This window comes from Pezoporus flaviventris, unplaced genomic scaffold (genome assembly GCF_033815535.1).
Source record: "Pezoporus flaviventris isolate CSIRO_AGI_PZ_B2104156 unplaced genomic scaffold, CSIRO_AGI_Pfla_v1 ptg000025l, whole genome shotgun sequence".
In the NCBI taxonomy this organism is placed as follows: Eukaryota; Metazoa; Chordata; class Aves; order Psittaciformes; family Psittacidae; genus Pezoporus; species Pezoporus flaviventris.
This window is the reverse complement of record NW_026892573.1, coordinates 23,032,090-23,049,952: the sequence shown is the minus strand read 5'-3', so window position 1 is coordinate 23,049,952 and position 17,863 is coordinate 23,032,090. Positions and strand designations below refer to the sequence as shown.

Genomic DNA, 17,863 nt, shown 5'->3' with positions numbered 1-17,863 from the left:
CTATGGATCTCACATTAGTAACACTCCATACCTTTCCTGCTAGAGAATACATGTCATGTCTGAGCTGGAAAATATTGTATGAAAAGTACCTGACGAAGTAGGACAATGAAGCATATCTAAAAATTGACAAGCAAAAACCACTTAGGAGTTTTAGGGCACTTGTTCGTATACGTCTACAAATTGCACCTAGTAAGCAGCACTTCAGGCAAAATATCACAAAATATGCAGAAACTAATTTCTACATTGTCTTTCTTGAGAGTAGTGATGCCCTCAGCTACCAATTCTATCTTCTCTAAGTGTTATTCTCTCAGACAAAGCTGACCTAAACCTCCTTTTTATTAGACAAACAGGCAGAAGAATTCCACACGTTGGTAAAGTCTCAGACACATTGGTCGCCTTAAAGAGTGCAAAAAAGAAGTAATAAATATTCAGCTAGATGGAATATGCTGAATTATAAAGTTTTGTTGATATTATTTGGAGTTAAAATTTCCTTCAGTAATTTAATGGGTTTTATAGTTTTTATATCTGAAAAGCACGTTTTATTACATGACTTCAGTGAATTGAATAAAGGTACAAGGCACTTACTGAATATAATTGCTGTGTTGGAAGACTGCTATGGCAGAAACATACCTTAACTAGTAGTAATCTGTGTATTATATTATCATGTTTTGAAAGGGAAAGTATTAAAAGTTTTGGAGAAAAATTATGACAATAACCTCAAAACTTTTCTCAGTATAAAATTACTTTACTTTGGACAAATGTTCTTCCATAATTGAAATATATTATTACATTTACTATTTTTGTTACTGCATTTGTAAGCATTCTGTAGCTGAAAGTATTATATTCTAAAGTATATTCTGCTTGATCTGGTGAACGTTGGATGCAAAGTGGGAATAATTGGCCGTATATTGAGTCATCTGTTCTCTGCATTATGAGTATGAAGTGGAAGTAAGATAGAAAATAAATATTTTTTTCACTAGGAAGGGAGGCAGAAACTAACTCTACAAAAGCATCTTTATCTTATTCAAAATAATTCCTCATAAAAATTCATATTTAAATTACCTCTAACAGTATAATATACCAGAGATGCTGATTCATTTGCTATTAGCTACTGGAAATATTCTTTACAATCTTTCAGTCAAAACTTTAAGTCTTCAAAGCACTTTGCCTTTGTAACTTTAAAGGAAAACAAAATATATCTCTATTTTTTAATTCATATCTGTCCATAGGAGTCTATGTTCTGAAATTTGATGCCTTTAAGGACCAGATTTCTAAGAGAAAACCAAATTTTGTAAAGGCAGTGGCTATTTTTTTTTAGATTTTCAAATTATATTATTGTGAATCTTCCTTGAACACTGAACTACTGAAAACTTCAACAGAACAATTTTTTTTGATTGAAGGTTTACTTATTTTGGCCAAAATATTTTTTTCCCCCAGGAAAGGCCATCTTATATAGGTTATTTTTCCTCCCTTTCCCATACTGTCAGATCTGTGGAGAAAAAGGTTGATGAAGACTTTATGTTCCTTGAGAAATTCTAGCTTCTAAATCATCCCCCCCTGCTTCTTTGGAAAACAGTTCAAATCTCTTGATCCTCACTCCTCCACAGAACAACTGGACATTTTGAGCAGAAAACCCACAACTGAAGCTTGAATGATATATGATGAAAGGACTAAGACAATGGACATCTGAACATGTTGAAATATTGACATTTCATCTACTCACCTTATTTTCCTCTTAAAGTCTGTGGCAAAAAGTAGGCATTCATTGAGCATGTCCATCACATTATATGCCGTGTTCCTCTTCCTCTTCACTACCTGTAAAGTGAACCCAGGCTCACTAGCTCATATGTAGACACCCAGACTCCAGAAGTTTAAAATTAGGTTCCCAGTGAAGTTTTCAAGCTTTTTAATTATTTTGGTTTGGCGTTGATCATTTTCTGAATATGTTGTCGCACTGACTTTTATTTGAGTAATAATTGGGACATAATAGCATCTTTCAAATGAAACCTCTGACACATAAACTAAACCACACAGATCGAGAGGTGTGCAGAGGTGGATCAGATGCACTAACCAGTTTTCATAAAAATCTGCTGGCATCCACTTTTTTTCTTTATTTTTGTTACGTTTGTTTGGTTTTAAAAGGTTTGGGTTTTCTTTATCATTCTTTTCCCCTCAATTTAATCTCATTTCATTAGGAAAACATAATTTATTGACATTTTGCTGTGTTTTAGTAGTAATCCTAGTTCTCATAAGAAGATGCCCTGGATGGACACATGATCAGCTGTTTCCTACTGTTCTAGTGTCTCTCTGAAGTGATTGCCAGGCTATATGTCATTGAGCACTCTAAAATGAAACAGGTGTGCATGCACAGAACAAAGCAAATAATGTATTTCTGTTTAAAAAATTGAGGAGCAACAGTGATACAATCCACTTCACAGAATGAAGGCACATATTTTTATAAGCATAGAAGACTGAACACTTCCACTGAAACATTATAATTAAAAGTTACAATCGAAGAAAAGAGGGTTAGCATTCTTAGTGACATGTGACATTTGATTAAACATACTAGCTAGCAAAAATACACAAATGAAGGTCACATTTGCAAGTATTATAAGGTAGAATACATTTTAATTAGATAGATGAGAAATGTCAATGAGTTAGTAACTGACCAGGAGTTGCTGGAAAAAAAAAGAATGAAGGAAAACAAAACAACACCCCAAGAGTCAGAATCGTTTATTCTCCATAGATTTCAAACAATACAAAGACAGTTTTCAGAGAAGGTTTGGGGATGGATTCAGTGAATTTGCCTTGTATCATTCCCTGTTTGAAGAAAGAATATATTTTTGTCAGATTACATAGTACCACAAGTGGAGCCATGTTGACATACGTTGTGCTTTTTGAAAAATATCTGCCAGATAAAATATAACAGATAGCATGTCTGCCTTATGTTTGTACCCAGAGGCTACACCTAATTATTATGTATACATTGCATATGCCATCCTTTGGGAAAAGATCCCCTTTCTGTCAGAGTCAGCTTAGCTTTCCCACAGCACACATGAAATGAAGTTGAATTTAACCTGACATAGCTATTACAAGTTATAGGAGTGAGCTTCTTTCAAATGATCTTGAAATTAATATTTTTGAGGGTTTTTTTTCTAAAAGAACATAACCTCAGTAATCAGTAGACAAGTTTCTCTATTACCTGTGGCACTGTTTTTCCTCATTTTGTTGAATCTGACCAAGGCTGAGGAGTGGTATGTGCTGGAAATGATAAAAAATAAATGAATAATTTAATCAGTTGACACAGATTCATTAAAAAGTTACCCAAAATAATTAAAATCATAGTTTGCTGTTGAAAATCACATTTAAGAAAATGTTCACTTGGAAGAAAAAAAAATACAGCCTATCTTAAAACTGTCATACTGTTGTTAAAATGACTATAAATCTGGTAGTTCTAGTGCAAGAACTGTGAAGGCTAATCCAAGCTGCTAATTTTATTGTGGCTGGCTTCTAGCAGCTTAATAACTTTAGCATTCGGGCCTATGTATTCCTTATCTGTGTCTGCTTGTAGCTGAGAAACTTCCGATGTTTTATCCCAAATACTTAAATTATTTCTAAGAATAAGGCTAGGAAAAAAATAATTTCATTGACAAGCTAAAGTGCAGCAGCTACCCATAGCTCTTTGATGGAATTTCTCAAGGATTTTAGGGGTAGATTGGTAAAGCTAAAAAAAACACATTAGAGAGCAACAGCTACTCTCCAGCAGTTTAACTATGTACTTAAATAATGGAAATAAATTTATTCTCAAAATTAAGTCTCGAAAGTCTAATCCAAACCAAATTAAAGGAATAATTTTATTGTAAATAGTACTCCAATAAAAATATATTCTAATTAAGCCATTGCAACGAGACAGTTAAGAAGCCTAAATCTCCGGAAGCAAATGTTTGGATTAGGAAGTAGGTTTTGTTTTCAGGTAAGCATTGATTTCTGCTTTAGTTATCTGTAATAATCACAGGCTACAGGCTTTCAGTAAACCACAAAATATTTGGTTACGTATAATTTATTAACTATTTCCAGTTATGTCTTACAAGAGAAACTTTACTCAGATAGTTCCCCCATGAGCATGACAGGAACCAGAGTCAGGGTGAAATTTCACATAGATCACTAACCCCAGCTAAACAACGAAAGGTCAGAAACCAGCTTGGGTAATACTGCCATTACTGCAGGACCTTTTCACCATGTAAGGTGGCTTTTGTATCCTTCCCTTCTTTTTCTTCCCATCTGATGTACTTTATCGTCTGTGCCACCTGAAATCATGTTGACTCTTTCGTTCTTTAAAGCCCTGGATTTACCTCTGTGGACCAAGTGTTCCCCATTCAACTGGATAACAAAGAATTTGAAAACATTTTTTTCAAGTGGGAGAAGAATTACAGTCTTCTTGACTTGATGAGGCAGCGCAGAGCAAGTTCATTTCACCAAGCTGCCTACACATACTATGTTAGCGAAAAGAAGTTGTCAAAACTGTTTCAGGGTTTTTGAATCCTATTTACTGGAGTAGCTTACTGTGTTATCTATCAAAGAAACCGGAGAGTCATAGCCTAAAAATAAGAAATATTACGTTAGCGAAAACTGCAATTTGATTCAAACTTCTGCAGAAAGGGAGGCTGCATGCCACTGGAGATTTCAGTGTGGCTTCTATTTAGTTTTGTCTAGCAACATGGTGTGTTGTTAAAATTTAGGCAGCTTGGAGCAAGTCTTGCCATTGTATTTTCTCCTTTTTCCAATACCACGTAGTGCTTAGCCCTCCCCATCTGTCTGGCTCCCACACTTCCTCAAACCTCTTTCCTCTCCAGCTGCGTTCTTCAGCCTGGAATCTGTTCCAGGCACTCACCCTAATGACATAAGGTCTGATCTCAAGCTAATTAGGTTAGGAATACTTGTTAGCTCAAACTTACCAGGAACTGTAGTATGTCTCATCTCATCAGCTGGCATGCCCTTCCAATTAAAAACAATAAAAGGTGTTGCATAGTAAAATTTTGGAAGGATTAATGTTTATTTTGCTCTCCCATGTGTGTGTTATCTACAGTTTGGCCTGGTGGTATATGAATTAAGTGTAATGGAGGATTCAATTTTTGATGTTTTATAATTACTTTTTGTTTCTCTTCTGGGCAGCAGGGAGGAGGGCAGCTGTTTTGTCTTAACTTGTTTTCTGGGTGAGATATTTGGTAGAAGGATGTTCCTCTCCTGTGAGCAAGATCATCTAAGAGACTTACAGAAGCAGGTGGAGATAGCAGAGAATGAGAGACACAGCAAGGAGGAGAGCTAAGTGTCAGACTCCCTAGAGGAGCAGGGGCCTGGCTGCGTTTTGTCCTCAGTTTGGGAGAAATGAAAACTTTTCAGAAATGAAAAGTTTAGCTGTTGAAACAAAGGAAAAATTATCATATAATATGCTCATATAGAAACATGCAGAGTTGTGTGCTTGTTCCACCCACCTTCCAAGATGACAATACAGGAGGTAGGAACATAGAAGCTATAGTAAATGGTCTATCTAATATAATCAGGATTATATGTGTTAAATTTCTGATTGTTTATCTCCATTTCTTTACAAAGAAACAATATAAGGCTCAGACAATCTAGGTTGGACAAGAAGTCTTTCTGCATACCCAGCAAAGGAGAGTGTTTTGTAATTTTTCCAATGAAATAAGAATAATTATTTGCATCTTCTCAAGCTAGACTAGCTGATGTACTCAGGAACATCACCTAAGGAACTATATTCTGTTGTTAACAAGTGGACTACATAGTTTAAAAGTTCTTGAGATATTAGAGTTTTAGTACTGATACATATATAGTGTATTTAACAGCCTAATGATACCATATTTCAGTCACACAAAGTATTTATCATTTGCTGAAAAAGTACTGACATAAAGTTTTCCCACATCCATGTCCTTTGCTGTAGGGCAAATAGCAGAGAGCTAAAATATCATGCTGAAAATAGAAAAGTGCCTGTATCTGCAGAAAATACTGAAGGAATAGTACATTCATTATGTCTGTGATTGCAGTCATGTTTCCTTTGGAAATCCTATTAAGGTTTATTATGCTTTGTTGTAAAGTTTGGACCAAAGGCAAGTCTGCTTTTTTTTTTGTTTGTTTTAATTGTAAAGCAAAGTGTGTATTTCTTCTATGTCTGTCTGTGCACTGGAGGAATGTCCTCCCAACAGCAATCACCATTGCTCTCACTTAAAAAAAAACAAACAAAATCAAAAAAAGCCCCAAACAGAACCACATAGAAATGGATCCTGTGAACCAGAGTGTGTATCACTGTTAGAATTGCACAGGAATAGTTCTGTAACACCACACTTTTTAATTTAGTCTTTCCTTTCTGCTTGCTTATCCATGTCATGTGGATTACAGGTCATTTGTTCACCTTGGGTTAGAAGCAGAAGGATATGTGTTTCATTAAAAGACAGAGCTGTTGTGCTGTTTTTTCAAAGCAAGAGTCCTTTGCATGTTGTCTTGCATCCTTGTTACCAGCTGCAAGCTGGCTGCATCCCAGCTCCATGTGAGAAAAACAAGACTGTGTCCCAGTCTGCCCATTTCCAAATTTTCCTGCAGTATTTCCATGGAGGGTATCAGCAATCCTGGGGATATCAGAGGATATGAGCTGTAAGGATGTGAGGAGCTCTACAGTGACCAACTAATCAGCTTTCCTGCCACTGGGGTTGCAACATTCACCACCAAACATTTCTATCCTCTGATGTAGACTGTGTTAGAGAGAGTCTCATCCCTTTCCTGTATCCATATTCCCCAGGCAATGTCTTCCTGTTCTGTTCACAAAGATGTCCGTTCTGCACTAAGCATTTAGTGTGATAAGTAAAACTTGTATTTAAATCCAAATTTTAAATTAGATATAGCATCATCAAAAATCTGTATATTTAGAGTTTACAGAGATGAAACCACTGATTTTAAAATAACAGTCATCTGCTTTTGCTGAATTCCAGCCTCTTCTAAAAGGTAGGAGAGGGGATGTGAAGGATAGATGGTGGCTGGACAGATACTTTTACTAGTGACTTAGGGTCATAGAAATAGAACTGAGATTGAAAACTCATATTGCCATAGGTTACAAATATAATAAGCCTGATTTTTATATTGTGTTGAAACTGCAGGGGAATTTTCTGTATTGGAGTTCCGTGCTGTTACTCAGTTCTGTTTAGAAGCGGAGTCCCTCATGGAGTCTGGGGTGACTCTGACACTTCTTTTACAAATAGAAGTTTCGTTCTGCATAGCTAAATATTCTTTTGAAAAGCGATAGATTTTATCTTTATTCAGTGTTCACTTCGGGGATTTTTTTTCAGAATATTCAGAAGCTGTTCCTGGTCTGCCCACTTCATATGCTGCTATACTAAGACTCAAATCTGGTAGTTCATCTTTACCCTCATTTAATTCAAAGAACAGACCACGATTAAGCAGTCCTTCAATAGGAAGTGTATCTTCACCAGCCTGGAGAGGAGCTGCACAACATTATCACTCCCCAACAAATCTCTACCACTTTTCAGAGGCCTCCAAACGTGATGGTAAGTCTAGTTTCCCTCTCTGAATCTTTGAAACATTTTTCAAAAGCAGAAAGAACAGAAACAAATTACTTCAGTAATTTGCAGACATAATTTCCCTTTAGATTATTCAGACTAGCTTTAAAGTCATCGGTTAAAACTTCCTTAAAGATTCTTATGCAGAAGAGTTTTATATAGGTTTTGCTACATGAAAATAGTAAACCAGGAGTTTGAAATTCCATGACAGCAGACTTTCATCTAGTAAAATGTAGGTCCCTTTTTTAAACAAATTTTTTTTCTTTGGAATTTTTCTTATTCTATCATGGATGATAGTAATGTAAATTAACCATGAATAATACATTTTATAAGACTACTTTTAATTACCTGCTCTGTGATTTCAACTCAGTCATGCATGCACACATATGCATGCGTGGATAGACAGACCCTTGTGTTATGGTGTCATTTACCTTTAGATGCAGTAATTCATAGTAACAATACACCTTTTCTCATGTCCGGTTACAATTAAAGAAACCACATTTGTGATACCTGCATCTTTAGTGATAATTTTTGTATGAATTTTGTACAAAGAAAGGTAGAAAGAAAAAGAAAGTGAAAAGAGGAAAGTAGGAGAGGGTGGAAGAAAGAGGTTAGAGGATATTTAAATAATAATAGTCTGAGGAGGTAACACAAAATACTTGAGATTAATACCTCACAGATCAACAGCATTTGTGCACTATAATGACTGTGATTACAGGACTACTGCTTCTCTCAGTAAAGTCTGGTTTTGTTTTTTCCCTGGAAGGTACCTTGCATGTATTGGAAGCTAATGGTGTATGCATGTGGTTTTTTGAACAGAAACAAATTATTTGAATAATGTAAGCAGATAAATTCTGTTTGACAGAATTTCTGGAACAGGAGCAGGCTTCTACATGTGTCCTTCCTTTGCAATATTCTTTGTAAGCCGTGACTAGACTAAACTCAGTTATCCGCCATGCACCAGACACTGATAACTCCTCCCAGCCAACCTGATCTGTGCAGGTGAAAATCAAAGTTAGATTAGAACCAGTGTATTACCCTGGTCTTCAATACCACAAACATCCAGAAACTGAAGGAGAAGAAATCAGTAGCTGCTATGCAAAAAAAGAGTACAGAATTTATGAATAATATAGTACAAGCTGTAACTATAAAGCATCTTCTCATCCAGTAACTGTTTTTTCCATCATGTTTTCTTAAAAAACAAACAAACAAACAAACAAAAAAAAACAAAAAAAAACAACCAAACAAAACCGAACAAGACAACAGCTGGCATAAAGACGGTTTACTGCTGTTTGACTATTATGCTTAAATCCTTACTTTGAGAGGGCTCAGAAAACTTTATGCCCATCTCACTCTAAGAAAATTGGATATGGAATAGGGATGCTCAGGATGCACATTCCATCACCTAAATCCTTGGCATTTTTAGGCAATATGCTAAGATTATACCTGATACAGGTCAGCAATCATGTGTCTTTTCAAAACACACTCCACCACTGCAGTTAAGCTGCTTCTATTTAGCAGCTGGTAGTGGAGAAACTAACTGGAGACAAAATCTGAAATGGGCCATTAACTCATAAACCCCAGTGACCAGAGTACATGACTTAAAAGAGGGGGACTTCAACTCTTTCTTCCATGGACTGCATGAAACTGTCTCAGGAGACTTACAAGTATGTGTAGACAGTTGTAGAAACAGATAAATCTGAGACACCTGAGTAATATTTTAAAAGCCCTTGATTATCTGAAACACCGGCATGGCACAAGCACAAGTATGAAACAGAACCTAGAGAGGACAAGTATATTTCTGGTGTGGTGGGACTGAGGCCTCATGGCAGGATAATCTGCATCATCCAAGAGGGCAAGAACACATCTGCTATGGGAGCTGAATGCAGGTGATTTTCAAAACCTTTCTCAATTCTGTTAATAACTTTGAGATGATGTATTTGATATGTAGAAGAGTAGGTTCATGATCCCAATCACCTGGCACTCCACTTACTTAAATTAGTAAATTCCTTGGGTTTGATTTGGCCTTAAGGCTTTTTTTTTTTTTTTTTTTTGCAGTTTATAGAGCTCTTGACTGTATGATATTCTAGTTAGCTTCCTACAACTGATATGTGGTAAGTGGTAGGGTTAAGTGGTTGTGTCTATTAGCCAGGGCCTAGTAAATGAGGACATTCTACATCACCCTGTGATCATGTGTGGTCATGAGGTCACCACTGCTACAAGTGAGAGGACATTAACAGGAGAGGGGGAAACATAATTTATATTGAGAACTTGAATAATTCAAATATCTAATAAATGGTATATGCTCAGGAGACACGTTTGCCATGAGAAAAAATACAAGCTGCCTCAGTATACAGGTTCACAAGCGACTCTTCAACTAATTTCCCAGCAGACATGCTCAGAGGCCTGATATAGCTTCCAAGAAAGGTCCTTTTATACTGACTTTATGCCATTTAATTTGCACTGTCAATGCAGCATGTTTTTAATGATTTCTAAAATTAAAAGAACTATGCTGTAGCTCATTACTGAATTTAAACTGCATGGAATCATTTAGCATAAACATGCAGTTAAGGCAATACAGTCCTCTTCAAGCTATGTATCAACTTGTAAAGTCATGACTAAAAGATGTGCATAGGAAGTGTGAATTATTCATGAAAATACTCTTGAAGCATCATAAAATTGAGAACTCTTATACTTTCCTACTCTTCAAAAAACTTTTGGAAATGCCACAGTAAAGATAATTGAACTTAACCTTGAATAAAGACTTTTTATCCTTCTACCTTTGGTTTGATATCTTTTAAAAGAGAATAACAAACGGGGTCCAATTCACGACTGAAAGTATTTGAATCAATGATCCTCAAATTTGTGAAAAATCTGAATCTAATTTTTATTGAATGAGAATTTCTGATTCCCCACCATCGACTAGATTCAGCACTTATCAGTCTGAATTAAAGACACAAACTACTAAAAACTATTTTATTGCTAAAGAATATTGGGTCATATTGATTAATGTGGCATACAGTTTAGATAATACAATCTAAGTTTAGAAGAGATATGTTTGTTTCAGGCCACAGAGCAGAGAAAGCATTTTCAAGCAATGGAAAAAAAAATTTTCCTATCTTGCCTAATAAGCAAATAAACATATCTGCTTCAGAAAAGAAAGTTGAAAAATTATGAAAATAATTTTATCTGTTTTGCAGACAAAGTCATTCATGTACTGTATGCTGTTCCAGCATGCATCATACTAGGATCAATGTACATACCTCAAGGCATGTGTATCTGCTGGAATTTACTTGTTGAAAGGAAAGTGTCCTAAGTTTATTATTTATTACTTATTTATTAAGTTTAATTGAAGCATAGTTTTAAGATTAAATAAATTCTAAAAATTCATTTCTTATAAATATCCGTATTTACATATATATGTGTATCTGCTTCTGTGCAAAATAATTACTGATTGTAGCCACCTTTGTTAATCTTAAAATCTGTTACACACATCTGTAAACATTAGAACATATTTTGCTGTGATAAATAAGTGGGCTTTTTTTTCATTATATTAATGGAAATTTTCTGTTTTGACAGATTATAGATATATAGATATATTAAAATGGATAGTCATTCTTTATTTCTTAGGTGCTAAGTGAAAGCTTATATTGTAGAACCTGCTTGTAAAATCAATATTAGTACTGAAGTTAATACATTTTCTCAGTGTTTAAGCTAAAAAAAAAGGGTTTCTAGCTTTTAGTTGAAGAAAACGGCATGTTTTCTTTGAATGCAAAGTAATTAATTATATACATAAAATATTTTCTGAATAGACTTAACATGTTAAACTGTTTGTAACAGAAGTTAACCAGAAGACACTTTAGAACCATCACCACAATATCATACAAGTACAAACTGTAAATAAATCAAGAAAGAAACACATTCAAAAACTGTTTTTATAATGAGTAGCACTAAAACGTGATCCACCTTTACCGAAATGTGTCTTTCACTCTGTAGGAACAATTTGAAATTAAACAACTTTCTTTAAGAAATTCTGGTGATATGGGTGTTTTGACAGCATATATCACCTTATCAGCAACTCCTAAAGCTTTCTTAATGTATCCTGAATGTATTAATACCCAGGACTGATAGATCATTGAGATATTGTTTTGTCTGTGATATGTCAAGTTCGTGCCTCCCTCAGTAGGTCTGTATGCATAATCCAAGGCGTATCTTTGTGATCTGTTCGTCTCCCTTCATTTTAGGCTGCTTTAGAAGTCCTACCATTTTACAGCATCTTGTAGCTTTCCTTTAGAAAATAGTTCCATCTTAATGAGTTCAACAAGCCTTTGACAAATGGGGGAGAAAAAAAAAAAGTAGGGAGATAAGAAAACATTGTGTTCCCAGTCCTGACAACCTGTCTGTTTAAATTTTGCTGAGTTGCTCTGCGTTCAAAGGAGAACTGCCATCACCCTTTTTTCCAACTGCCATTTGGACAAATTTTCTCACTATGTCAGAATAACAACTGAAAACAAATGGTTTGTCTGAAGATCTCTCTAGTCCACCTTAAGAGGGATAAGCAAAGCCATCCACCAGTATCACCAGCAGTAAAAATGTGTTTCTAAAGAGACATGAGCATGTGAAGGGGGAACACTTGGAGGAGTATCTCCTTACCCCATATTCACATGCTGCCTGAGCATATCCCCTCAGATACCTCGCCTGCTGGGTGAAAATACTAGAGTGAACAGAGCTGTTTCCTCCCACCAAAACCTCAGATTGAGAAAATGGCACAAGAAGACTATTTCTGACAGTCACTTAGCTTGACTGGTACTGCAACATTGGAGATAGCGTCAAATTATACTAATGACATTTGATGGAAGTGACCAGTGCAGTGTAGAATTTGCTACAGCCTTTCCTTCTGCAGACAGTTATATTTTGATAAATATTAAGAAAACTTTTACAAGTACCTTATGTATGTTATTCTTAAAATGTACAGCACACAGAGTTATCAGACACTAAAAATAATATTGTTAATCCAGTTTAAACACAGGTTTTTGAACAGTGTAATAGTTCCTTCCTGCCCATCTCTGTAGTCCAGGAATTCATTCTCATTCATAGTGTATTGACCTGGAATTATATCAAGTATTGCGGCAAGAGAGCTGTGTGTTGATGAATGACACTATTTCAGTTACTACAGAATTAAAAGTACAGGAAACATTCTTGTCTACAGTTTGTTCTCATGGTATTTACATTGCTCAGCAAGAAGAACTAAAGAACATTTTATAATTTTTAATCAATAATTGAGGGAGAGATTGAAAGTGTATGTAACAGAGAAACCACATTTTGTCTACTGTCTAAGATTACACAGATTCCAGTTTCCATTCCCATGAGGATTTAAATACTTTTTACTAAGAATTCATATATTCTGGTATTTCAGAAGTGCAAATGTACTGCAAGGAGAATTTTATAATTCAAAGAATATTTGAGTACTGCTATCAAGAATAATCAAGAATTCAAGAAGAGGGATTTTACCAATATTTTGAATGTTTTCCATATCATTGCATTTCTGAGCAATAATTTCACAATATTCTGTTCAATAGTTTAAATATTAAATCATAATGAGAGTGCTTTATATTGTTTAGATTGAAAATGGCAACTGAAAAATTTATAAATAAACCACAGGCTACCTGTTACCTTGCATGGTTGCAATGCATACCTGTAATCCCCAAAACGTATGTGCCACTGTATAGTAAATCACCTGTCTCGTGGCAATTAAGTATGTAGAAAGATGGTTGTTTCAAATAAAAGCCTGCACGAGGAACAGAAATATTTCCCTTGAGAAATTAAAATAGTAAATCAAAATATACATGACCTTAATATGTATGTTGAAAATTAATCTCTTTTATGCTTCTTGCCTAAGTTAGAAGGAAATAATAAGGTATGTAGTTCAAATCATTCAATGAAATCTCAAACTGGAATGTCCTGTTTAGGAGTGTGGGTGACTGTTAGTTAAAAAGTGGGAGACAACAAACATCATGCTTTTGGACAGAAGAAGGGATAAGAAAATATATGTGTATGAAAATGTGTCTGTGGGTATATAAATAACATGTGAGTGAACATATAAAAATATATATACATTCAATACATGGAGGAAATAATGACAACAAACAAAAGGCATAGGATAATTCCCCTGAAAGATGACACACAGCAGAAGCACCAATCAAAGGTTTGTGAATCAGAAAAATTCATTTCAGGGCAGTTTCACACAGGCAGGGCAAGTAACATGGACCTCCCCTTGTGACACAGTCCCTGGATTAAGGGAGACTCAGGATGCCTGTGGAACCTTGTTGCACTTCAGGCTGAGGTTTGCTGTGCTTCCTTGTCCTGACGTCAAGGCCTTTGTAGAAAACTAGAAAAATGCACAGCTGAGCACCTTTGGAGAAAAGGAAATGTCCATGCCACAGTCCTATTCTGTCCTTGCCTAGGTCTGTGTCCTGGGTTCAGCAGTAGCAGTCATTTTTCTCCTTCGTGGTAGCTGGTGCAGTGCTGTGTTTTGACTTCCAGCCTGAGAACAGTGTTGGTGAAGCCGATGTTTTCGGTTGTTGCTAAGTGATGTTTACCCTGACCAAGGACTTTGTGAGGCTCATGCTCTGCCAGGGAGGAGAAGCCGGGAGGAAGCAGAGACGGGGTGCCTGACCCAGGCTAGCCAAAGAGGTATTCCATACCACAGCACATCATGCCTTGGGTGGGGGGTAACTGGGAGTTACCCGGAACGACATGGGCTTCTGGGTCGGACTCGTTTCTTGGCCGGTGGTATTGTATTCTCTTTCCTTGTTATTTTCTCTTATTGTTGTTGTCATTGGTGGTAGCGGTGGTGATATGTGTTGTACATTGGTTGCTGGACTGTTCTTGTCTCAACCCATGGGAGTTGCACTCTTTTGATCCTCCTCCCCGTTCCTCTGGGAGCAGGGAAGGGGAGAGCCCGGGGCGGGGGCCCTCGATTGCTCTCAGCCCGGCACCACTCACTGGGAGTGAGTGAACAAGCTGTCTAGCTAGGGTTTAAACCACGACAGTCTGCAATTGCAAAAAGCAGGACAACAAACTGTATGGCAGTCACTACTGTAAACATGAGCAGCCCCTGCCCAGGGCTTTGCCAAGATCGATGACATAACTTTGTGTCAGTGCTCTCCATAGAAGGAAGTGACTCTGGCTTTGTGGGTGGGGACAGGAGTGCACCATGGTGTTTCATTGTCCTTCTCTGGGGGTGCATCTGCAAAAAGCAGGGGAATAAAAAATACGGTATCAATAAGTTTACTGTGAGCAAGTGCTGACTAGGGCTCTGCCAGAGTGAATGACTTAACTGTGATCTGTGTCCTTGTAGAAGACAGATAATATATGGCACTGTGACAGTGGAAAAGAGTTCGCCATTTTCTGTTACTCTCCTTTTATGCTCCTGCAATTGCAAAAGGCAGGACAATAACCTAAGCAGGAGCCACAGTCGCTCACATGGGCGCCCGCTGCCCAGCCCTCTGCAGGCTGGGTGACTTAACTTTGTTTCAGTGTCCTTTGTACAAAGAACTGAATCTCTCGCTGTGTGGCTACGGACAGGAGTGTATCATGGTGTTTTGTTGTCCTTCTTTGGGCCTGCATCTGCAAGAGACAGGACAACAATGTATGAGGTATCCACGGCAGTTCCCTGTGAAGAAGCCCTGCGCAGGGCCCTGCCAGAGTAAATAACATAACTTTGGTCCGTGTTCTTGGAGAAGACAGTTAATCTTTGGCAGTGTGGTGCAGGGGAAGAGTGCGGCATTGGCTGGAGCTCTCCTTGTCTAGGACTGCAAATTCAAAACAAAGGCAAGCAAATTAAGCAGCAGCCATCATTGTTCATATGGGCAACCCTTGTCCTGAGGTCTGCAGGCTCAATGACTTAACTTTTTTTCAATGTCCTCCGTAGAAGAAAGTGACTCTCTGGCTGAGCTGAGGAGGACAGGAGTGCACCATGGCCTGGTCCATTTCCTATCGAGTTTGCAGCTCTTAAAAGCAGGATAACAATGTAGACAGCACGCACTCTGACTGACCATGGAAACTACTGAACAGCGCTCTGCAGGCTCGATGCCTTAATTTTGTGTCAGTGTCCTTTGTAGAAGGCAGTTAAACTCTGTAGCTGCATAGAGGGGTGCACAGTGGTTGGTCCATTTCCTTCCTGCACTTGCAGCTGAAATGGCAGAAGGAAGGACAAGAAATGGGATCAGCCACCCTTGTTCTCATCTGGAACATTTTCCAAGGCTCTACCAGCCACAATACCTTAAGTTTGCGTCACAATCCTCCTTAGAAGAAAGTGACTCTCCGGCTGTGTGGATGAAGAAAGGAGTTCCCCATTTTCTAGTCCATTCCCTGTTGGGCTTGCAGCTGTTAAAGACAGTAAAAGAATGAAGACATCAGACACCTTGACTCACCATGGCGAGGCCTGGCCATAACACTACCGGAGTGAATGACATATCTTTGGTCTTTGTCGTTGTGGAAGGCATTTAACCTCTGGCAGTGTGGTGGAGAAGAAGAGTGTCCCATTCACAGGTCCTGTCCTTTTCTGGGCCTGCAATTGTAAAAGGCAGGACAGCAAACTAAGCAGCAGCAACAGTCACTCACATGGGTAACCCCTGCTCAGGGCTCTGCAGGTCTCGCTGACTTAACTTTGTGTCAGTGTCTTCTGTAGAAGGTAGTGACTCACTGGCTGTGTGGATGAGGACAGGAGTGCATCATGGTCTGGTCCATTCCTGTTGGGGTTGCAGCTGTTAAACACAGGAAAAGAATGAAGACACAAGAAACCTTGACTCACTTTGGCTAGTCCTGCCCATGGCTCTGAAAAAGTGAATGACTTATCTTTGGTCTTTGTCCTTGTGGAAGGCATTTAATCTCTGGCAGTGTGGTGGAGGAGAAGAGTGCGCCATTCTCTGGTCCTCTCTTGGTCTGGGCCTGCAATTGTAAAAGGCAGGACGGCAAACTAAGCAGCAGCAACAGTCACTCACATGGGTAACCCCTGCTCAGGGCTCTGCAGGTCTCGCTGACTAAACTTTGTTTCAACGTCCTCCATCAAAGGTAGTGACTCTCTGACTGCGTGGATGAGGACAGGAGTGCATCATGGTTGGTCCCTTCTACTTCAGGGCTTTCACCTGAAATGGCAGGACAAGACATGGCATTAGCCACCCTTGTTCACACCTTGGGGGTGCAGCTGTTAAAGACAGGAAAAGAATGAAGACATCAGACACCTTGACTCACTTTGGCTAGGCCTGCCCATGGCTCTGAAAAAGTGAATGACTTATCTTTGGTATTTGTCCTTGTGGAAGGCATTTAATCTCTGGCAGTGTGGTGGAGGAGAAGAGTGTCCCATTGTCAGGTCCTCTGATTGTCTGGGCCTGCATCTGCAAAAGGCAGAAGAAGAAACTCTGTGTTACTTATCAGATTTTTCCAAGGAGAGGAGCCCTGCCCAGGGCTCTGCCAAAGTGAACGACTTATCTTTGGTCTTAGTCCTTCTGGAAGGCATTTAATTTCTGGCAGTGTGGTGGAGGAGAAGAGTGCGCCATTCTCTGGTCCTCTCTTGGTCTGGGGCTGCAATTGTAAAAGGCAGGACAGCAAACTAAGCAGCAGCAACAGTCACTCACATGGGTAACCCCTGCTCAGGGCTCTGCAGGTCTCGCTGACTTAACTTTGTTTCAACGTCCTCCATCGAAGGTAGTGACTCTCTGACTGCGTGGATGAGGACAGGAGTGCATCATGGTTGGTCCCTTCTATGTCAGGGCTTTCACCTGAAATGGCAGGACAAGACATGGCATCAGCCACCCTTGTTCACATGGGCAACCCTTGCCCAGGGCTCTGCAGGCTCGATGACTTGTCTTTGTGTCAGTGTCCTTTGTAGAAGGCATTTAAACTCTGTCGCTGTAGCTACGTAGGGGGGTGCACGATGGTTGGTCCATTCCCTGTCTGCACTTGCAGCTGAAATGGCAGAAGGAAGGACAAGAAATGGCATCAGCCACCCTTGTTCACATGTGGAACGTCTGACCAAAGCTGTGCCAGCCTCATTGACATAACTTAGGGTCCTCCATAGAAGGAAGTGACTCTCTGGCTATGTGGATGGTGACAGGAGTTCACCATTTTCTAGTCCATTCCCTGTCGGGTTTGCAGCTGTTAAAGGCAGGAAAAGAATGAAGACATCAGACAACTTGACTCGCCATGGCCAGGCCTGCCCATAACTCTGCCAGAGTGAATGACTTATCTTTGGTCTTTGTCTTTCTAGAAGGCATTTC

The 17,863-nt window shown here is 38.4% G+C and overlaps 1 protein-coding gene across 5 annotated transcripts in view; it reads left to right on the top strand.

The window, feature by feature from the left end:
• Positions 1 to 17,863, top strand: part of CNTN5 (contactin 5) — a 723,743-nt gene that overhangs the window by 387,982 nt on the left and 317,898 nt on the right. For 4 of the 5 annotated variants that reach the window (XM_061457841.1, XM_061457839.1, XM_061457838.1 and 1 more), the window contains one exon: positions 7,353 to 7,571. The exons of the other annotated variant lie outside the window; for it this stretch is intronic. In XM_061457841.1, coding sequence (XP_061313825.1) covers positions 7,353 to 7,571 — 219 coding nt within the window. The remainder of the gene's footprint in view (positions 1 to 7,352; positions 7,572 to 17,863) is intronic. 5 annotated transcript variants of the gene reach the window in all.